This window comes from Trematomus bernacchii, unplaced genomic scaffold (genome assembly GCF_902827165.1).
Source record: "Trematomus bernacchii unplaced genomic scaffold, fTreBer1.1, whole genome shotgun sequence".
Classification (NCBI taxonomy): Eukaryota; Metazoa; Chordata; class Actinopteri; order Perciformes; family Nototheniidae; genus Trematomus; species Trematomus bernacchii.
In genome coordinates, this window is record NW_022987951.1 from 3,662 (window position 1) to 27,500 (window position 23,839).

Sequence of the window (23,839 nt, forward strand, 5' to 3'; positions counted from 1 at the left end):
CGGCCTGCCAGTAAACCCAAAGCAGAAGAAGACGAAGTGACGTCAGCGGCTTCATTTGCGTAATCTTCCCTCAGGGAAAAGTACTCCAGTGTGAACGTGATCTGTACTAAATGCCCTGGGGTCATAAGTGCCAGCACTAAATACGGCAAAGTACTTGGTGTGAACGCGCCTATTGGTGCTCTAAGAGGAGATTCAGGTGGGGACACATGTTGATGAAGAAGAGACATGAAGAAGAGGGGACACATGTTGATGAAGAAGAGACATGAAGAAGAGGGGACACATGCTGATGAAGAAGAGACATGAAGAAGAGGGGACACATGCTGATGAAGAAGAGACATGAAGAAGAGGGACACATGCTGATGAAGAGAGACATGAAGACAGATGAAGAAGAGGGGACACATGTTGATGAAGAAAGAGGACATGAAGAAGAGGGGACACATGTTGATGAAGAAGAGACATGAAGAAGAGGGGACACCATGTTTGATGAAGAAGAGACATGAAGAAGAGGGGACACAGGCTGATGAAGAAGAGACATGAAGAAGAGGGGACACATGCTGATGAAGAAGAGACATGAAGAAGACGGGGACACATGTGATGAAGAAGAGACATGAAGAGATGGGGACACATGTTGATGTAGAAGAGACATGAAGAAGAGGGGACACATGTTGATGTAGAAGAGACATGAAGAAGAGGGAACACATGTTGATGAAGAAGAGACATGAAGAAGAGGGGACACATGTTGATGAAGAAGAGACATGAAGAAGAGGGGACACATGTTGATGTAGAAGAGACATGAAGAAGAGGGACACATGTTGATGAAGAAGAGACATGAAGAAGAGGGGACACATGTTGATGAAGAAGAGACATGAAGAAGAGGGGACACATGTTGATGAAGAAGAGACATGAAGAAGAGGGGACACATGTTGATGTAGAAGAGACATGAAGAAGAGGGGACACATGTTGATGTAGAAGAGACATGAAGAAGAGGGGACACATGTTGATGTGGAAGAGACATGAAGAAGAGGGGACACATGTTGATGTAGAAGAGACATGAAGAAGAGGGGACACATGTTGATGTAGAAGAGACATGAAGAAGAGGGGACACATGTTGATGTAGAAGAGACATGAAGAAGAGGGGACACATGTTGATGTAGAAGAGACATGAAGAAGAGGGGACACATGGTGATGTAGAAGAGACATGAAGAAGAGAGGACACATGCTGATGTAGAAGAGACATGAAGAAGAGGGGACACATGTTGATGTAGAAGAGACATGAAGAAGTGGATTTTGCATAATAGGTGACCTTTAAAGTCAGTTTCTTTCGTGTATCCCTATACACGGAGGAAACTGAATTGAAAGGTCACCGATTGGCTGTATTGATTGGAGGTCTCACCAGGGTGCGGGTCTTCTCGCGGCTCCGGCTCCTGCGGTGGTAGCCCCTGCTCTCAGCCAGCAGAAGGGCCAGAGGGGGGTCCTCTCTGCGCTCCCTGGGCCTCTTACTGCCCGACGGACTGCTCTCCCTCTGACGCTTCATCCTCTGCTGCTGGGGCACTGACAGAAACAATATACTGGGTTTTATTATAAGTACGTTTTTATAAGAATGAATACCTATTTTGTTAACATAATGTCATGGTTCCAGCAGGATTAGTGAAACAGGCCGGGAAATGTACATGCATGTGTAAAAGGCCTTATTTTAGGAAACAGTCAATTTTAGAAAACAATGTGTATTTTTGTTCAGTTAAGTACGTTTTTATCCTTATTTTATCAACATAATATCATGGTGCCAGCAGGGTTAGTTAACAGGACATGTATACTATATAAAAAGGCCTTGTTTTAGAAAACAGTCAATTTTAGAAAACAAATATGAGTATTTTAATTACGTTTTTATCCTTAATGTATTAACATAATGTCATGGTTCCAGCAGGGTTAGTTAACAGGACGGGAAATGTACATGTATACTATATAAAAGGCCTTATTTCAGAAAACAGTCATTTTTAGAAAACAATTACGTGTATTTTTGTTCAGATAAGTACTTTTTTATCCTTATTTTATCAACATAATGTCATGGTTTCCAGCAGGGTTAGTAAAGAAAAGCACACTCCAGATAAATACTGTTTACTGTGTTTAGAAAACGATCAGTTTTAGGACAAAATAAACAATAATGTTGACAGTTTTATCTTCATCAGTAGGTTTTTATCAGAGTGTATTTATATCTATGTAATAATCATAAGGGTTTACCCGGTGGTGGAGCAGCTCACTTCCAGCAGGGAGAGGGGAACACGACGGAAACACACTGCAGCAGCTGAAGGCTAAATAAATAATGTTTACTGTGCAAAACGCCTAACTGTAGACAAACAACCACTTTTAGGGAAACAATAAACAATAATGTCTCCTGTTTTTCTTCTAAGAACGTTGTATTAGAGTCTATTTATCCCTATTTTAAAAACATAATGGAATGTTCCAGCAGTACGGGGAAAACGCTCGCGATCACCGCGGGAATCCGGGCAGTTTGTAGATAAGAGAATCCGGTTAACGGTTCCTCTAATCTGTGGTTATTAGAGTCTTTTTCATCCCGGTTAGAAGAACATAGTGTGAAGGCCGGCGGTGGGGTTCAAACTTCCCGGTGCCCTCGGGACGGGAATCGGACTTCCAACAGCTTAGTGAGCGCGACGCGGATCCGGGAAGCACGCGCTATCTCCGCACGCGAGATACTGGAACAGTTGTCGATATAAAAATCGTAAAATCCGTTAAAAACATTTCAGCCCGGGAGGATCTGCACCCTACGCCGCCATCTTGGACAATAGGAATGTGCGCTTTCCCCGAGGAGGAGAGAGAGGGGAAGGGGGGGGGGGGGGTGACGTAACGTAACGTGACGTCATGACGTTTTATTTTAAATTCTCAGAATTCGTTTATTATTAATCACAACAACACGGCAACACTGTTCTAAACATTAATAACAAGAAGGTTATCAAAACTAAAAGTGTATTTGATAAATATTTTATTTTGCTTTGCCTGACTGGGGGGGTGACGCGTGACGTAGCGTGACGTCATGACGCAAAACGCTTTATTGTATTTCAGGATGAAGACGTTTTTTTTTTAAAGTGATGGATTTGATTAGATTTTTCCAACAAATTTTAAGTTTGGGGAACATTTCTGTTCAACAAGAAGAATTGGACTGACTAAACCAAATGGTTATTACATCCATATGGCACAATATTTAAATAAATATTGTACTGCTCTTTCCCTGTTTACACTTTCTTCCACCTTTAAAGATTTAAAGATTTGAATTCCTGTACACAATTTCCCAATTTGGGATCAATAAAGTACCTATCTAATTTATTTTTGACATCGGACAAAATAAATAAACATGTTTCAACATTTAGATTTTTTTCTCAGATCTACAAATAAAAAATGTCCCTCATCCTCTTCCATAGATTTCTTTTGGCAATGAAAACATATATTGTGCCTTATAGGAAGACTAGCAGAATATATTATTACATTCAGTATGTAGTGTCTCTACTTTAAAGAGTCCTCTCCTGCTGATGTTCAGGTGTATATCAGTATGTAGTGTCTCTGCTTTAAAGAGTCCTCTCCTGCTGATGTTCAGGTGTATATCAGTATGTAGTGTCTCTGCTTTAAAGAGTCCTCTCCTGCTGATGTTCAGGTGTATATCAGTATGTAGTGTCTCTACTTTAGGTAACGTCTCCTCTATATTTTAAATATGTAAACCCTTTAAGTCTCGTCAGCAAATGAAATCACGCTCTCCTTTTTTCACATTTTAATGAAAAAGTAGAATCGTACAGCGGTAACAAACGACAGGTAAATGTGAAACGGCACATTTTGAGTTCCTGTATATCGAACAAACCCTTTATCACCGTTCACTTACATTAAATATGGACCCCTTACTGCAACATGTGTATATTATTTAGCAGTATTTACCTTCAGGAAAAACATAACCGTACAGTTTGTAATGTTCATTAGTGCGGTCAAATGTTAAGGAGCAATATTTAAACCCCCTGGTCTATTTTCTATCTTAATTATTATATTTAAACAATCCTATGATCCAAGTCCTGGTTGGACGACACCACAGGACAAACAAACACCCAAATAAACAGTACACAAAGAAATCCTTACTAATAATGATGTATTACTGGTAAGATGAATACAATAAATGTGCTTTAACAAAAGTCACCCACACTCCTCTGAATATGTAAAGTGCCTAAATGGGAAAAGCTCTTCAATGCGTATTAAACTGGTACGAAATTCACCAAAATTGCCCCGAAAAAAAGCACCCGATTCTCCTAAGTATTCCTCATGAAGCACAGATGCTGCTTTGCTGCACATACATATCATTTCCATTATCGATTCACCTGCAGAATATTTGCTAAACTGGTCAATAAAATGTCAGGAAAATCTGTCTTGTCTATGTCTTGGAACCCCTGCTGCTGGGCCCCGGAGACCCCATAAATGGAGGAGGACACGGAGATGTTGGGCAGAGACAGAGACAGAGACAGAGACAGAGACAGAGACAGAGACAGAGAGAGAGAGAAGGAGAGAGAGAGAAGGAGAGAGAAGGAGAGGAGAGAGACAGGTGAGAGGGAAGAGAGACAGGAGAGAGGGACAGACAGGTGAGAGGGACAGGTGAGAGAGAGACAGGTGAGAGAGAGACAGGTGAGAGAGAGACAGGTGAGAGACACAGGTGAGAGAGACAGGTGAGAGAGACAGGTGAGAGACAGGTGAGAGAGAGACAGGTGAGACACACAGATGAGAGACACACAGATGAGAGACAGACAGGTGAGAGACACAGGTGAGAGAGAGACAGGTGAGAGACACACAGATGAGAGACAGACAGGTGAGAGACAGGAGACAGACAGGTGAGAGACACACAGATGAGAGAGACAGGTGAGAGAGAGACAGGTGAGAGACACACAGATGAGAGACAGACAGGTGAGAGACAGGAGACAGACAGGTGAGAGAGAGACAGGTGAGAGACAGGTGAGAGACACACAGGTGAGAGACAGGAGACAGACAGGTGAGAGACAGGTGAGAGACAGACAGGTGAGAGACAGGAGACAGACAGGTGAACACCGAGTCTCAAAAACCCAGAAATAATCACGTTAAAATGATATTTAACGACAACAGAGCATTTTCTCACGTGGTGTATGAACAGTTATTAAACTGCTAAAGAACGTCTCGGTTGAAGCGGTTTTTAAATTTGCAGCTTTTTGGGCTGTTTTGACACCAATAAAGTGTGGGGGGGGGGGGGGGGGGTTGTCCTGACGATACAGAAATGAGGAGATAAACAAGTTCACACGTCTCTTTTTTTAATAATAATGGCACATTTAGTTTGACCCCCAGGGTGGAATATGGGTGACTTTAGTCTGTCAATGAAAACACAATGGATGTTCAGAGAGAGAGCAGGTGAGGGTCTACAGGAAAGGCCTGAGGGTCTACAGGAAAGGCCTGAGGGTCTACAGGAGAGGCCTGAGGGTCTACAGGAGAGGCCTGAGGGTCTATATCAAAGGCCTGAGGGTCTATATCCTAAAGCACATTTACATTGAAGCTGCTGTAAAGAGTCCTCCTGCACACATCGGACCACCGTCCAAATGGCCTCCAAAGAACAGCGCGATGAGGAAGACTCTCCATCCTCACACTGGGTTCGAATGACGGAGGAAGAGCAGCGACGTAATGGGAGCTCCTTGGCGTTTAGATCTGGTGCTGCAGTGGATTGTGGGTAGTGGGACTTCTTTCACTTTAAACATATAAACCGTCTGACATATTTTCACCGGCTCAGTCGACGGTCCCTTTAATTCAGACGGTAAGTCATTTCTTAAAGCTTTAGTTCACGCTTAATAACTTATCTTGGTGAATAGGAGATTGGGAGAGGAGCTGTGCACACATGGTGGAGAAACTCAAACTGCACTAAAGCCACGTATTAATGCTCCGTTTGGAGATTTTCTGGGAGAATGAGTCACGTTTTGAGCGTTTTAGCCGAACAATATGTTGTTTTGGTTTCATTCGAATAACATCATTTTAAATGTTCTATCAGGCTAAAGGACTTCTTATTCAAACAAACTATTTAAAGTAGGGCTTTTTCACAAATATTTAAGGAGATAACAATCGATTTGTGCACTAAAGCCACGTATTAATGCTCCATTTGTGAGATTTGATGGGAGAATACGTCACGTTTTGAGCGTTTTAGTCGACTAATAGGTTGTTTTGGTTTCATTCGAATAGTATTTCTTAAGCTGTAAAGTCATTTTAAAATGTTCTATCAGGCTAAAGGACGTCTTATTCAAACAAACTATTTAAAGTAGGGCTTTTGCACAAATATTTAAGGAGATAACCAAATATTGCACAAAATCCTCTTGTCGACCAAGTGTTGGTTTCATTCTCAGCTGAGTCGGATTTATTTAGTCAATCAGTCGTTTTTCATGCTCAATGACATATTCCCATGAATCTTATGGGCATTAATGGCAAACAGAAGACTGTAATTGTGCTATTGCACAGTTTTTGGTGGAGAAACTATTTATTATTAATATTTATTAATGCACTGTGTGAGTATACGGACTTTCTTTTGAGAATACGTCACGTTTTGAACCTCTTAGTCGACCAAGTGTTGGTTTTAGTCTCAGCTGAGTCAGATTCATTTAGTCAATTAGTCGTTTTTCATTCTCTGAGATGTTTCCATGAATCTAACGGCTTTTTTGGTAATCAGAACATCGGTGCATTGAATATTGAAGGAGAAACTATTTAATTATTGGACAAAATACAATTGATCTATTAGAGTATACTGACTTTCTTTTGAGAATTTGTCACGTTTTGAACCTCTTAGTCGACTTATTGGTGGTTTAATTATTTATTTAGTCAATTAGTCGTATTTCACGCTCAATGACATATTTCCATTTGCTTTTTTGGTAGCTAGAACATCGGTGCATTGATATTGAAGGTGAAACTCCACTAAATGATGGGTTCAGTTTGAGTTTAGGGCAGCTCTCCCAAAGCTCTCAGTCCCCTTTCATCAGAGCTCTGAATCAGTGTACCAGATGATTTTTAAAAAGACAGAGACAGACATGTGGGACAAAACTCTTGCTCCTCCTCTTCCTCCAAATGAAGTCCAAAGCTGTGCGTCCCTCCGGCTACAGGTCAGTCCGTGCCTGAGCGGCTGCAGGCGCGTGTTTGGGCATCAACTCGGTGATCTTTCGGATGAAGTCGGACTTCTCAGCGCAGCCTTTGCAGGTCTCATCCCACTCCTCCAGGATCTTCTTCAGGTCCTTCACCTTCAGCTTCTTCAGGTCCACCGAGGTCAGGTCCAGCTGTTTGTCTGCAGGGGGGTTAAGGGGTTATCTTTAGTATATATCGGTTCTGCCGCCCTCCCGTAGACAGTTCACGAGCTCAGTCACTTCATAACACCAAAGATGGGTCGCGGTAAACGCTCTAAAGTGAGGCTCCACTACACTGAAACAGAAAAAGACGAGGCTAAGTGTAATGCCTGATAAGAACCGGAATCGATCAATTTCAAACGATACCCATCCCTAGTGATAATGTATGTACCCATCGATTCTGTGTCACCTCACGATGTGAATCGATGTGTTGGATGTGGTGAAAAGATAAATAATAAGGTTTTGTGAGTGAGTTTCGGTGCAGTAATGTGTTAGCATTTTTCGCTCGTTGCTAATTCAGAGGCTCAGCGTTAGCATTGTGGGTTTTATTTTTAGAAAATAAAATACAAATGATCAGATAGATGAGTTTCTTCCCGTTACATGGATATAAAACATTCATAGTTTATTAAATATTAAGATGCCCTCAGACACTGTTTCCTCAGATGACGCGTTTTCCCCCCGGTATCGGGCTTAACAGGTTAATGATATTTTACTGTACAACTTTATTTTATATAAATGTTTGTATTTTATTCTTACTTTGTGTTCAAATGTTTTTTTTTTTTTTTTTGTTTTTTTTTTTTTTTTTAATTGGACATTTAAGTTTAAAATCTTTTGTATTTCTTTTTTCTTTGCAAATTGTAACTCTTTATTTGACCTTCATTTCTTATACGTTTGTCTTATTTTCACATAAATATCTTTATCTTACATTCTTATATTTATATAACTGTTTTAATTATATTTTATTGTACAACTTCTCCTTGGTATATAAATATTTGCATTTTACTTTTCTGTTTCACTTTCTTATCTTTAACACCTTTTGGTCCTTTAAATATATGTTTTGAACCCATAAGGACCCACAGGCGTCACATGACCCCACGGGCGTCACATGACCTTTAAATTTTCGGAAAGTTCCGTAGCCTTGTTTTTATCTCATGAAGTCCCTGAGTGACACACCCTGAGCAGTCTGCCGGGTCATGGGCCGGGTCATGTGACTTTGTGTTCCCATGACAACATGTCCATGATGTGCCGGGCTAACACATGTGACATAACGAGCTACATTTCAAAACCTTTTTTTTTTTTTGTTGCTAAAGTTAAAATGCTTACATAACATGTCCCTTGTTACATTGAACCTGCTGTGGAAACATTTCTTGATCAAATTGATATGAGACAAACATCGCTGTGACACTGATCGGGACTTTAACCCTAAACTTCCACAGTGAACCCAAAGTGGCACAATTAGAAATATGATTATGATCTGCTGAGTTAATTTAGCTGATTCAATTATATTGAGTTAATATGTTCTTTATTCTTCAATTCAAAGAATGCTCAAACTAATTTAAACCAAAAAATCATCCTCGTTAATTAAGTTAAAAATAATTGTTACCATTAAAGCCCAATGTGACGTATATGGGTCACATTTCAGATATGTGACACTAGGGGGGAGAAATGTGTTCTAGGTGGTCTACTTAGTCTAAATTATGTTCCCCTTAATTTCCCCCAAAGTAGAAATGGGTCCGGGTTCTTATGGTAAATATTTAATAATTCTGGTCAAATGTATATCTGCAGCTCAGTTTGTAAAACTTTATTTTCTAAGTTCAGTCACAGTTTTTATTTCTGTGCAAACTTTGAACTATTTTTGTATTAGATGGTGATACAATTAACACTGTCCAATTAGCACGGTCCAATTAACACAATGAATGAATGTATAACTGGCTGCTTCTTCACCTTGTCACTGTTATAAAGCTGTTACCAATGTTATTTGTGACCATAGACATGCAGTGATTTTATGAATGTGTGCACGCCTCTTTATTTAATACGTTTACTCTAGGATTTCAGATTGATTGGATGTTCCACACCGTCGTTAGCTCTTAATGCTACATGCTACGTCCTCAGAAACAACGGAGCATGTGTTCCCCTCAGGGTTTGGATAACGTGTTTTTTAAATAACGCCCTCTTCTCACCATATCTGAGTTCACAGATCTGAGAGTCCTTCTTCTTCAGCTTCTCACAGATCTTCTCCACCGGCGCGTGGTAGCTCAGAGGTTTGGAAACCTCGTTCACGATCTTAGTGGCGGCGTCGCTCGTCGCCCCGATGTAGTAACACTGGAGGAGGAGAAAAGAGGAGGAGGAGAAAAGAGGAGGAGAAACGGGAGGAATTAGGGGGTTTTTTTTATCGCCTGAAACTCATCCATTGGTGGAGATGATGTATTTATTAGTAATCTGCAGTTGACTTACGAAGCGATTTTCTTTCCCTTTAGCATCTTTGCAGGTCTTTACGAGCGCTGTCTCGATGTCTGCGCTCTTGAAGTTGACGTTGTTGTCGTGCAGAGACTGGTAGAACTTCCCCAGGAAGGTCACACACACTGAAACACAGAGGAAACGTGAGTTAGACGAACACACACACACACACACTGAAACACAGAGGAAACGTGAGTTAGACGAACACACACACACTGAAACACAGAGGAAACGTGAGTTAGACGAACACACACACACAGAAACACAGAGGAAACGTGAGTTAGACGAACACACACACACTGAAACACAGAGGAAACGTGAGTTAGACGAACACACACACACACACTGAAACACAGAGGAAACGTGAGTTAGACGAACACACACACACTGAAACACAGAGGAAACGTGAGTTAGACGAACACACACACACAGAAACACAGAGGAAACGTGAGTTAGACGAACACACACACACACACACTGAAACACAGAGGAAACGTGAGTTAGACGAACACACACACACTGAAACACAGAGGAAACGTGAGTTAGACGAACACACACACACACACAGAAACACAGAGGAAACGTGAGTTAGACGAACACACACACACACTGAAACACAGAGGAAACGTGAGTTAGACGAACACACACACTGAAACACAGAGGAAACGTGAGTTAGACGAACACACACACACACACACACTGAAACACAGAGGAAACGTGAGTTAGACGAACACACACACACACGAAACACAGAGGAAACGTGAGTTAGACGAACACACACACTGAAACACAGAGGAAACGTGAGTTAGACGAACACACACACACACTGAAACACAGAGGAAACGTGAGTTAGACGAACACACACACACACAGAAACACAGAGGAAACGTGAGTTACACGAACACACACACACACACTGAAACACAGAGGAAACGTGAGTTAGACGAACACACACACACACTGAAACACAGAGGAAACGTGAGTTAGACGAACACACACACACTGAAACACAGAGGAAACGTGAGTTAGACGAACACACACACTGAAACACAGAGGAAACGTGAGATAGACTAACACACACACACTGAAACACAGAGGAAACGTGAGATAGACGAACACACACACACACTGAAACACAGAGGAAACGTGAGTTAGACGAACACACACACACTGAAACACAGAGGAAACGTGAGTTAGACGAACACACACACACTGAAACACAGAGGAAACGTGAGATAGACGAACACACACACACTGAAACACAGAGGAAACGTGAGATAGACGAACACACACACACTGAAACACAGAGGAAACGTGAGTTAGACGAACACACACACACTGAAACACAGAGGAAACGTGAGTTAGACGAACACACACACTGAAACACAGAGGAAACGTGAGTTAGACGAACACACACACACACTGAAACACAGAGGAAACGTGAGTTAGACGAACACACACACACTGAAACACAGAGGAAACGTGAGTTAGACGAACACACACACACTGAAACACAGAGGAAACGTGAGTTAGACGAACACACACACACACACACTGAAACACAGAGGAAACGTGAGTTAGACGAACACACACACACACTGAAACACAGAGGAAACGTGAGTTAGACGAACACACACACACACTGAAACACAGAGGAAACGTGAGTTAGACGAACACACACACACACTGAAACACAGAGGAAACGTGAGTTAGACGAACACACACACACACACACTGAAACACAGAGGAAACGTGAGTTAGACGAACACACACACACACACACTGAAACACAGAGGAAACGTGAGTTAGACGAACACACACACACACTGAAACACAGAGGAAACGTGAGTTAGACGAACACACACACTGAAACACAGAGGAAACGTGAGTTAGACGAACACACACACTGAAAACACAGAGGAAACGTGAGTTAGACGAACACACACACACTGAAACACAGAGGAAACGTGAGTTAGACGAACACACACACACTGAAACACAGAGGAACCGTGAGTTAGACGAACACACACACACTGAAACACAGAGGAAACGTGAGTTAGACGAACACACACACACTGAAACACAGAGGAACCGTGAGTTAGACGAACACACACACACAGAAACACAGAGGAACCGTGAGTTAGACGAACACACACACACACTGAAACACAGAGGAACCGTGAGTTAGACGAACACACACACACACTGAAACACAGAGGAAACGTGAGTTAGACGAACACACACACACTGAAACACAGAGGAAACGTGAGTTAGACGAACACACACACACACTGAAACACAGAGGAAACGTGAGTTAGACGAACACACACACACTGAAACACAGAGGAAAACGTGAGTAGACGAACACACACACACTGAAACACAGAGGAAACGTGAGATAGACGAACACACACACACTGAAACACAGAGGAAACGTGAGTTAGACGAACACACACACACTGAAACACAGAGGAAACGTGAGTTAGACGAACACACACACACTGAAACACAGAGGAAACGTGAGTTAGACGAACACACACACACACTGAAACACAGAGGAAACGTGAGTTAGACGAACACACACACACCACTGAAACACAGAGGAAACGTGAGTTAGACGAACACACACACACACAGAAACACAGACGAAACGTGAGTTAGACGAACACACAACACACTGAAACACAGAGGAAACGTGAGTTAGACGAACACACACACACTGAAACACAGAGGAAACGTGAGTTAGACGAACACACACACACACACACTGAAACACAGAGGAAACGTGAGTTAGACGAACACACACACACACTGAAACACAGAGGAAACGTGAGTTAGACGAACACACACACACACACACTGAAACACAGAGGAAACGTGAGTTAGACGAACACACACACACACACACACTGAAACACAGAGGAAACGTGAGTTAGACGAACACACACACACACACACTGAAACACAGAGGAAACGTGAGTTAGACGAACACACACACACACACTGAAACACAGAGGAAACGTGAGTTAGACGAACACACACACACACTGAAACACAGAGGAAACGTGAGTTAGACGAACCACACACCACACACTGAAACACAGAGGAAACGTGAGTTAGACGAACACACACACACACACTGAAACACAGAGGAAACGTGAGTTAGACGAACAACACACCACACACTGAAACACAGAGGAAACGTGAGTTAGACGAAACACACACACACCACTGAAACACAGAGGAAAGTGAGTTAGACGAACACACCACACACACTTGAACACAGAGGAAACGTGAGTTAGACGAACACCACACACAATGAAACACAGAGGAAACGTGAGTTAGACGAACACACACACACTGAAACACAGAGGAAACGTGAGTAGACGAACCACCACACACTGAACCACAGAGGAAACGTGAGTTAGACGAACACACACACACACTGAAACACAGAGGAAACGTGAGTTAGACGAACACACACACACACTGAAACACAGAGGAACCGTGAGTTAGACGAACACACACACACTGAAACACAGAGGAACCGTGAGTTAGACGAACACACACACACTGAAACACAGAGGAACCGTGAGTTAGACGAACCGTGAGTTAGACGAACACACACACACACTGAAACACAGAGGAAACGTGAGTTAGACGAACACACACACACTGAAACACAGAGGAAACGTGAGTTAGACGAACACACACACACTGAAACACAGAGGAAACGTGAGTTAGACGAACACACACACACACTGAAACACAGAGGAAACGTGAGTTAGACGAACACACACACACACTGAAACACAGAGGAAACGTGAGTTAGACGAACACACACACACTGAAACACAGAGGAACGTGAGTTAGACGAACACACACACACTGAAACACAGAGGAAACGTGAGTTAGACGAACACACACACACTGAAACACAGAGGAAACGTGAGTTAGACGAACACACACACACACTGAAACACAGAGGAAACGTGAGTTAGACGAACACACACACTGAAACACAGAGGAACCGTGAGTTAGACGAACACACACACTGAAACACAGAGGAAACGTGAGTTAGACGAACACACACACACACTGAAACACAGAGGGAAACGTGAGTTAGACGAACACACACACACACTGAAACACAGAGGAAACGTGAGTTAGACGAACACACACACACACTGAAACACAGAGGAACGTGAGTTAGACGAACACACACACAACTGAAACACAGAGGAAACGTGAGTTAGACGAACACACACACACACTGAAACACAGAGGAAACGTGAGTGAGACGAAACACACACACTGAAACACAGAGGAAACGTGAGTTAGACGAAACACACACACACTGAAACACAGAGGAAACGTGAGTTAGACGAACACACACACACACACACTGAAACACAGAGGAAACGTGAGTTAGACGAACACACACACACACTGAAACACAGAGGAAACGTGAGTTAGACGAACACACACACACAGAAACACACTTATGTACAATGCCTTGTCGTTATGCTGCTGAAACGCAAAAAATGTCCAAATTGGGATCAATAAAGCACTTCTTATCTTGTCTTTATCTTGATGTCATGATTGTTTTTTTTACATTAGATCAGGTTACGTTTATTGATCAAAAGGGAAATGAAGGCATCCAGTAGCTTTCATGACGCAGAGCACGTGACCAGAACTACCAAAACATGTCTGAAAGAGACCTGAACAAATATCTGAAAGGTGTGTAAAAATGTCAAGAAAGATGTCCTGAACATTCGGGAAAAGTTGCAGAAATATATCCACAACAAATGTTAAAAATGTGTGTAAAGACCCTTAAAAATGACCAAACGTTATGAGAAAAGAATATGGGGATTGCAGGGTATAGAAATATTAGGGTTCACTCCAGAGGCAGTTTCTCTTCCACAAAAATAAAATAAAGTGTTTAAATTCTACAAAAACCACCTCATCTTCACCGGATATTCCTACACTTTACAGACAGCTGACACCTCTATAAATAGAAACGAATGGGAGGGATGAACCCCCCTGTCATGGTCTCACATGCAGAGCACACAGCACACACAGTGACATGTGTTCTCTGCTTTGAACCCATCCTAGCACCAGGAGTCTAGCACCAGGAGTCTAGCACCAGGAGTCTAGCACCAGGAGTCTAGCACCAGGAGTCTAGCACCAGGGGTCTAGCACCAGGAGTCTAGCACCAGGAGTCTAGCACCAGGAGTCTAGCACCAGGAGTCTAGCACCAGGAGTCTAGTACTAGGAGTCTAGTACCAGGAGTCTAGAACCAGGAGTCTAGAACCAGGAGTCTAGTTCTAGTACCAGGAGTCTAGTTCTAGGAGTCTAGCACTAGGAGTCTAGCACCAGGAGTCTAGTACCAGGAGTCTAGCACCAGGAGTCTAGCACCAGGAGTCTAGTACCAGGAGTCTAGCACCAGGAGTCTAGCACCAGGAGTCTAGCACCAGGAGTCTAGCACCAGGAGTCTAGTACCAGGAGTCTAGCACCAGGAGTCTAGTACCAGGGGTCTAGCACCAGGAGTCTAGTACCAGGAGTCTAGCACCAGGAGTCTAGTACCAGGAGTCTAGTTCTAGTACCAGGAGTCTAGTTCTAGTACCAGGAGTCTAGTTCTAGTACCAGGAGTCTAGCACCAGGAGTCTAGCACCAGGAGTCTAGCACCAGGAGTCTAGCACCAGGAGTCTAGCACCAGGAGTCTAGCACCAGGAGTCTAGTTCTAGTACCAGGAGTCTAGCACCAGGAGTCTAGTTCTAGTACCAGGAGTCTAGTACCAGGAGTCTAGCACCAGGAGTCTAGCACCAGGAGTCTAGTTCTAGCACCAGGAGTCTAGCACCAGGAGTCTAGTACCAGGAGTCTAGCACCAGGAGTCTAGCACCAGGAGTCTAGCACCAGGAGTCTAGCACCAGGAGTCTAGCACCAGGAGTCTAGCACCAGGAGTCTAGCACCAGGAGTCTAGTTCTAGTACCAGGAGTCTAGCACCAGGAGTCTAGCACCAGGAGTCTAGCACCAGGAGTCTAGCACCAGGAGTCTAGCACCAGGAGTCTAGTTCTAGCACTAGGAGTCTAGTACCAGGAGTCTAGCACCAGGAGTCTAGCACCAGGAGTCTAGCACCAGGAGTCTAGCACCAGGAGTCTAGCACCAGGAGCAGTGGGAGTGAGGGGGGAAGGGGGGTGTCCTGTGCCTTGCTCAAGGGCACCACGGCAGGGCAGGAGGTGAACTGGGACCTCTCCAAGTAGCAGTCCACACTCCATATTTAGGTCTAGTCAGGGACTTGAACCGGCGACCCCCTACTGACTGAGACACTGCCGGACGAAAGGAGACGAATGGCCCTTGTTGACAGCTATCTGACGGTGGAGTAAGCCATCAAAGCAAGCTCAGGTGTCTCATTTAAACATCTCTAGTAACTCAATACTGCTAGAAGTGAGTCTTAATATACTTTCTCTCTGTCAAAATGAGAGCAATTGAAACCCTGAAATCAGTGTAATGTGAAGTTTAAATGCATTTGTATTAAGAGTGAGTTATACAAGTGATTTTCATTTGAGCAGCAGCTGGGTTTAACACGATTAGAAAGGGTTGAATACAAGAGGAGAGCAGGTGAATCCTCACACACTGGTTTACAGCAAATAACATTTAAATGTAATTTATACAAGGCTTTGAATACTTAAAGATGCTGTAACATATAATGTAAATGTGATGGTGGACGAAATGCAAATGTAAGGCTAAAGTAAAGTTGTATTCTTCTTCTGTGGTGTCCCCTCTCCTGTAGTGTGTTTTATAGGTTTTAGTGCATGTAAACGGTCTGCAAAGGCTAACATCCCTGTGTTCCCTTAAAATTGAGTTTCTCTCCCACAAAAAAAATAAAAATTAATAGTACATAAATTCTAAAAAAACCGTCCCATCTTTACCTGATATTCCCACACTTTACAGACATGAATGGACATTGTAATATATAATAAATGTATAATAAAAGCTGACATTTATCTGATGTTGGAGTGAGCTATGCTAAGCTAACAGCTCGCAGCCAGGCTTACCTTCACACTCTCCTTCCTTCAGGGCTTCAGAAGAACCGGGATACAGACTGAGAACCAGGGCCAGCGACAGCCCGCTTAAACACAACATCTTCCGGCAGAAAATACCTGAAAACCCGCTGGTTTTAATGTCTAGAACCGCTGGAAGAAGACACCGTGTGAGAGACTCAGACGCAGCCGGTAAAATGATTGTGTTTTCCGGTGCTGCGTCACACTAACTCGCCCCGTCATTGGTCGAGAGGTCCCACGTTTTTTCTGTTCCTCCACGCATTCTCCTCTGATTGGTCGAAGCCAGAACGTTCCGGGCACAACGTCCAGTTGGCGCCGTCTGATTGGTCCACACAGTATTTCCACGTACAAATGTAAATAAGAAAATAAGAAACCAATTCTAATAAAGTGTATTAAATAAATAATATCAAAAGAAAGAAATACATAAACAAAGCATATTTATTCTTTAAAAAAAAAAATGTATAAAGTATATTAAATAAATGAATAATAATAAAGTATATTAAATAAATAAATACATCAAATACAAATAAACTACAACAAAAATAAATAAATTAATATATACAGTAAATAAAGTATATTAATTCAAAGGAAACATTGATCAGTTTTATGTAGATGTGTTCCCTTTGTTTCTGCTGTTGTGAATGTGTCTCTCCACGTGTCACCACTGGATGGCGCTGTTTCATTGTTTCTCTGGATGCTTAAAGTACACCTCTGAACTGTAGAGGAGTAGAACATGGAAATACTCAAGTAAAGTACCTCAAAAGTGTACTGAAATACAGTTCTTGGGTAAATGTACTTCTTACCATTTAAGGCTTTATTTTGAGATTCAATTTGATGCGTTTTAAGGAAAAGCAGGAAACCCTCATAATAAAGGGAAATACTCAAAGTACCTCAAAATGGTAGAATCAGAATGAGAGGGATGCTGGTCACACATGCAGAGCACACAGTGTCATGTGTTCTCTGCTTTTAACCCATTCTAGTACCAGGAGTCTAGTACCAGGAGCAGTGGGCAGCTATTGTACAGCGCCCCGGGAGCAATGGGAGTGAGGGGGGAAGGGGGATGTCCGGTGCCTTGCTCAAGGGCACCACGGCAAGGCAGGAGGTGAACTGGGACCTCTCCAAGTAGCAGTCCACACTCCATACTTTAAGTCTGTTCGGGGACTTGAACCAGCGACCCTACGGCTCCCAGTCCAAGCCCCTACTGACTGAGCCTTAAGTACTTGTGTAATTATACCTTTTTTAACATTGCACCGCTGATTACGAGTGCCTGTGAAGAAACGACGGCACATTTTCAAACAAAGCCAGTCTTTATTGAGTGAAATGAGACAACAGCACATCACACTTCTGCACCAAGAGCTTTGGCAACTGCATCTGTAAACTGAAAACTTAATTTAAAACGAAGCACACAGAGGAGGAGGAGGAGGAGGAGGAGGAGGAGGAGGAGGAGACGACAAAACTAATGAGACCAACATTTGTTTTCCTGTCAGTTTTAATGAAATGAGGAGGGGGCAAAATCACGCCTGATCCATCTTTCTTCTACTGACATTCCTCCGAGGCCAACACAAAAACTCTACTTTATATTTCCTTATTATTATTATATTATAATATAGTCTATTTTTCAGCTTAGTGAACCCGGACATGTTGAGGACCCCAAAGTTTTATGATATAAATGTATATTAGGGTCTTTAGGACATAGAAACTGCCGGATGCTAACCTGCATGGGTAATTAGCACTATTACCCCTCGATTCCACCGGGTCCGTCCGGCCTCCTCCGGCGTCATACCCGACCAGGCGCGTTTCAGAAGCATTTCTTTTTGTTGATTTGGGCATATTTCCTGGACAGGCTACTTTGTACAGACAAAGTTAATAATAACTGTAATATTCCAGTTATAAACGACATGAATCAAAGATGTGTTGCTGTATTTTAGTGGTAATGCATTCATCATCATAATTATTCTATATATATAATTTACACAGTGCCTGCAAACCGGAGGAGAACGCTGGCATTTCTCCTCCTACTTGAAAGACTACGGAGGGATAGGGTCTGCAAAATTAGTTTGTGTATGTGTATATATATATATATATATGTATGTATATATATATATATATATATATATATATATATATATATATGTGTATATATATATATATATGTGTATATATATATATATATATATATATATATATATATATATATATATATATATATATGTGTATATATATATATATATATATGCTATATATGCTCTGACCATTCCACTTCCTGCCTGCCCGACCTTTTGTTTTTAGGATTCATCCTAATTTTAGAGGAGCCCTGCGCCGAGCCGCTTCTGGGACGCTTCTGAGCCGTAACGCGCCGCGTGTGGTGGAATAGCACCCATTGACTAGAGTGGCCGCGATCGCCGCGGCGCAGCCGTAACGCGCCGCAGACGGACCCGGTGGAATCTAGGGGTTAGCATAAATTGCGTTAATTAGCCTATTATGCAAACAACAGTTAAAATATTTCTTGGCCGATTTCGACAGTTTTGTTGTGGTTTTGGAGGTCGTTGAGGAAGCAGACATCCTGTCATTTACAATACTGAGTTTTTTTTCTGTTGGCTTCTTTCTCAAAATCTAAAATTATGACTTTTTCTCAAAATCTCAACAATTATGACTTTCTCAAAATTATGACTTTCACAAAATCTGCTAAATTATGACTTTTTCACAAAATCTGCAAAATTCAGACTTTTTCTCTAAATTCAGACTTTTCCCCAAAATTATGACTTTTTCCCCAAATCTCAAAATTCCCACTTTTTCTCAAAAGGCTTTTTCTAATTCAATTTCAGACAATTTCGGGATCAAAAATGGCAGTTTTGAATCCCCTAAAACTGTAAAATCGACCCAAAATGTATCAAAGTCAGTCCACAGAGAACAGAAATATGTCCTCATTCTGGTTAAAACTGCTGTTTTTGATCCTGAAAATATCAGAAATGGATTCAGCATCCCCAATAACCTCCAAAACCACTCTTAAACTGTCCAATCTGCCAAGCCATTTTTTAAATATTGTCCCCATACTGTAGGCTATAATTCCAATGAACACAACTTATGCTAATTGTGCTAATGTCCCAACATCAACAGGTTAGCATCCAGCAGTTTCTATGTGCTGGAGACCCTACTCTGTACATTTCTATCATTAAACTTTGGGGTCTCAACATGTATGAGCTGCATCAGACTTTTTATTGTAATCATCTCTGCCATGAGAGACATCCTGTTAGTTATAAAGATTCACAAAATGCTACGTCTTTTAGCATTTGTAAGACATTTTAACACCACTTAAGGCTGTATTTTGAGATCCAATTTGATGACATTTAAGGAATCGCGGGAACCCTCGTAAACAACGGGAAGTGACGTCCCTCAAAACTGTACTAAAATCCTTCCTGATCCATCGTTCTATCCACTATACTGACATTCCTTCGACACAAAAACCTCCTTTACTTCACATTTCCTTAAGATATTATAATAGCATTTATTTTTTTAAGTGTACATCATCTCCGCCATGTGAGACATCCTCTTGGTTCTTATATTATAATTATAAAGAATCACAAAATGCTACTTCTTTTAGCATTTGTCAGACTTTTTAAAGATTAAATCAAGACATTTGAACATAAACAAAGGGAAGTTCAGATCATTCCTGTCCTGAGGCTGTCGACACAAAGACCTCCTTTACTTTACTTTTCCTTCTGATACAATAATAGTATTTATTTTTTCAAGTGTACATCATCTCCGCCATGTGAGACATCTTCTTGGGGATGTACAGATAATACTCCATGTATCCGGAAAGGTCCTCTATCGTGATGTCGTCCACGTAAACTCTCGCCTGCTCCGAACACGACCGCGCGGATCCAGACGAGGAAGAAGACGCCGCGCCGCCGCCGCTAACGATAGTTCTTTCGCACTCAGACGTGGCGTTTCGGAGCCCCGTGAAGGAATAAACCTCGACTCCCTGCCAGGTTTGAGACGGATCCCGACACCGACACGGAGACTCGGCAGCAGCGTTCCCGCTTTCCTTCCAAACGCAGGAGCAGGGAACTTCTGCCAGGCGCTCAGATAAAACCCGGAAATCCGCAGATCCAGAAACCCTCGCTCCTTCGCTGGCGCTTTTCTCCTCCTCGCTCGACTCCCCGGACGTTTCCTGCGCCTCAAACCCGGCACACGAGCCAAACACCAGAGGGGAGATGGGGTTAGGAGAGCCCGACGATGAGAGCTCTTTCTGGGCAGCAGAGGAGGCTGTGATCCCCTCTCCTGGAGGACGAGGCTCCGAGGGATCGGGCACAGCGAGGCGTTGTTGCTTCAGGCAGCCACTAGGGGGCGATACTGCCGCCGCCGCCGCCGCGCTGCAGTACGTGAACTTGGGCGGGTGGAGGATCGGGGATTTGGACCTTCGGCGGCGCTGCGTTCTGGAGGCTCCTCTGGAAGACTTCCTCATGCAGCTGAAGACAAGGCAAGGCAAGTTTATTTGTAGAGCCCCTTTCAACAAGAGGCAATTCAAAGTGCTTTACAAAAATAAAAGACATTAAGAAAATGGCATTTAAAAACCGTCATTAAAAAGCATAAGATCATAAAATAAACATTAAAAAAAGTTACAGTGCCGTTTAAGAAGTGAACATATCCATTAAAAGCAGCGGCAAAAAGAAAAGTCTTCAGCCTGGATTTAAAAGTAGTCAGAGTTGCAGCGGACCTCCAGGTTTCTGGGAGTTTGCTCCAGAAATTTGGAGCATAATAACTGAACGCTGCTTCTTCTAAAGACAGAGGATGATCGGAACATGTCTTTAAAAAGTATAGGCAGCACTTTGAGACAACTCTGCTGGATAACTGTAATGCACATTCTCTAAATATGTATATGGTGCAAAATGCAGCAGCACGGTCACATGACTTCACGTCACCACCGCTAAGCTAAAGGTGGCTAATGTTGGGCTATAAAGGAACTACAGCACGGTCACATGACTTCACGTCACCACCGCTAAGCTAAAGGTGGCTAATGTTGGGCTATAAAGGAACTACAGCACGGTCACATGACTTTACGTCACCACCGCTAAGCTAAAGGAGGCTAATGTTGGGCTATAAAGGAACTACAGCACGGTCACATGACTTCACGTCATCACCGCTAAGCTAAAGGTGGCTAATGTTGGGCTATGAAGGAACTACAGCACGGTCACATGACTTCACGTCACCACCGCTAAGCTAAAGGAAGCTAATGTTGGGCTATAAAGGAACTACAGCACGGTCACATGACTTCACGTCACCACCGCTAAGCTAAAGGAGGCTAATGTTGGGCTATAAAGGAACTACAGCACGGTCACATGACTTCACGTCACCACCGCTAAGCTAAAGGTGGCTAATGTTGGGCTATGAAGGAACTACAGCACGGTCACATGACTTCACGTCACCACCGCTAAGCTAAAGGAGGCTAATGTTGGGCTATAAAGGAACTACAGCACGGTCACATGACTTCACGTCACCACCGCTAAGCTAAAGGTGGCTAATGTTGGGCTATAAAGGAACTACAGCACGGTCACATGACTTCACGTCACCACCGCTAAGCTAAAGGAGGCTAATGTTGGGCTATAAAGGAACTACAGCACGGTCACATGACTTCACGTCACCACCGCTAAGCTAAAGGTGGCTAATGTTGGGCTATAAAGGAACGACAGCACGGTCACATGACTTCACGTCGCCACCGCTAAGCTAAAGGAGGCTAATGTTGGTCTATAAAGGAACTACAGCACGGTCACATGACTTTACGTCACCACCGCTAAGCTAAAGGAGGCTAATGTTGGGGTATAAAGGAACTACAGCACGGTCACATGACTTCACGTCACCACCGCTAAGCTAAAGGTGGCTAACGTTGGATGTGATGACCTTTAGTCGTCTCATTTAGTCACATCTCCTCAGCTCGTGTTAACCACAGACTGTATTTCAGTGTAAACTCACCCGTGCCAGTTGTCCTTGGGGCAGCTGAGTTTGGGTTTCGCTCCGCTCGGGTCCAGAGAGGGTCGAGATGCTCTGGGAGCCTCGCACACACTCACTGCTCCGGGTACACTGCAGAGAAGTAGAGGAAACATGTAAACATTACTAAAAACCACTGCGACAGCTGAGGCCTGTACTACGAAGCCGGATGTTCTCTTAGCTGACTTCAGGGAAAACTCTGGCTTTCCGGTCCTACGACGCTGGTTCTCTTTTTAGCGGGCTAGATCTCCATGGTAACTTATGCTGAACGGCTAACCTCCTCCGGAGCAGGTTAGGTGGCAGGCTAAGAGATCAACTCAGTGAAAGCACCGCCTGCTGACCAATCAGAGCTCAGTGTGCGGAGTTTAAAGCTATCAAGTCATATTACAGGATAGAGGAAATACAGAAAAACTGCCGTTGCAGGAAAGACGGCCGGCAAAAATCAACTGACTGTGTGAACGTGAACATTAATAGAATATCCCCTCCCATCTTCAGAGCAATCTGACTATTATAATATTAGCGTTAAGAAAGCTTACTTAAATATCTGCCACGACATAAGTAACCGGATCAGAGTAACATTACGTACAGTCCGCGGCACTGTGAGTGCAGACGTCGATGTGTCCCATTATCATTCATATCATATCATAATGTATCATATATTTCCTTATCTGAGTCAGCTGAGCCGTATCTGGCCGTGCAACACTCACAGCCCGCCCACTCAGGTCTCAGGCAACATTTACTGTCCGTCCCACGTACCCACCTTAAGACCCGCAGTGATCGAGCGTTCGCAGCAGTGGCTCCTAAACTATGGAATGATCTGCCTGCTCATCTACGGTCTGCGGAGTCTGTTGTCTCTTTTAAAACGATTTTAAAGACATTCCTGTTTGGGCAGGCGTTTGGGTAACCAGTGTGCTTGATCTTATTCCATTTAATACTATGTTTTTATTTTGTTTGTTTTAAATTTCATTTGTAAGTTTTGTTTTATTGTGTTTTTATTGTGTCTTAATTATGCTCTGGTGCTTTTATGACTTCTTAACATGTGGGTTCATTGATCATTGTACGCCTCCTATGTGGATGTCTTATTGTTTTGTCAAGCACTTTGTGACTTTGTCTGTGAAAAGCGCTTTATAAATAAACTTTACTTACTCACAGTGTCACATACTGTATGCA

At 42.9% G+C, this 23,839-nt stretch overlaps 2 protein-coding genes across 2 annotated transcripts in view; both read right to left on the minus strand.

Annotated features, from left to right (window-relative positions):
- Positions 1 to 5,307: 5,307 nt before the first annotated feature.
- Positions 5,308 to 16,877, minus strand: manf (mesencephalic astrocyte-derived neurotrophic factor). Its single transcript, XM_034115753.1, has 4 exons — positions 16,679 to 16,877; positions 9,618 to 9,745; positions 9,344 to 9,485; positions 5,308 to 7,324 (listed from the first exon to the last, which is right to left on the minus strand). The coding sequence occupies exons 1-4, from the start codon at positions 16,764 to 16,766 to the stop codon at positions 7,140 to 7,142; spliced, it is 543 nt and encodes a 180-aa protein (XP_033971644.1). The 5' UTR covers positions 16,767 to 16,877; the 3' UTR covers positions 5,308 to 7,139.
- A 3,287-nt stretch (positions 16,878 to 20,164) lies between these two features.
- oser1 (oxidative stress responsive serine-rich 1) overlaps positions 20,165 to 23,839 on the minus strand; it is a 7,887-nt gene continuing 4,212 nt past the window's right edge. The window contains exons 3-4 of the mRNA XM_034115755.1: positions 22,655 to 22,762; positions 20,165 to 21,153 (exon numbers count right to left, since the gene is read on the minus strand). Coding sequence (XP_033971646.1) covers positions 20,430 to 21,153; positions 22,655 to 22,762 — 832 coding nt within the window. The 3' untranslated portion in view covers positions 20,165 to 20,429. The remainder of the gene's footprint in view (positions 21,154 to 22,654; positions 22,763 to 23,839) is intronic.

Bases quoted from the DNA above. Each gene is read 5' to 3' on its own strand.
- manf (XM_034115753.1), bottom strand. From the start codon at position 16,766: ATGTTGTGTTTAAGCGGGCTGTCGCTGGCCCTGGTTCTCAGTCTGTAT. The intron at 9,486-9,617 runs GTAAGTCAACTG...CTCCTCCTCCAG, and splicing joins AAGGGAAAGAAAATCGCTTC to TGTTACTACATCGGGGCGAC. The intron at 7,325-9,343 runs GTGAGAAGAGGG...ACCCCCCTGCAG, and splicing joins GATCTGTGAACTCAGATATG to ACAAACAGCTGGACCTGACC.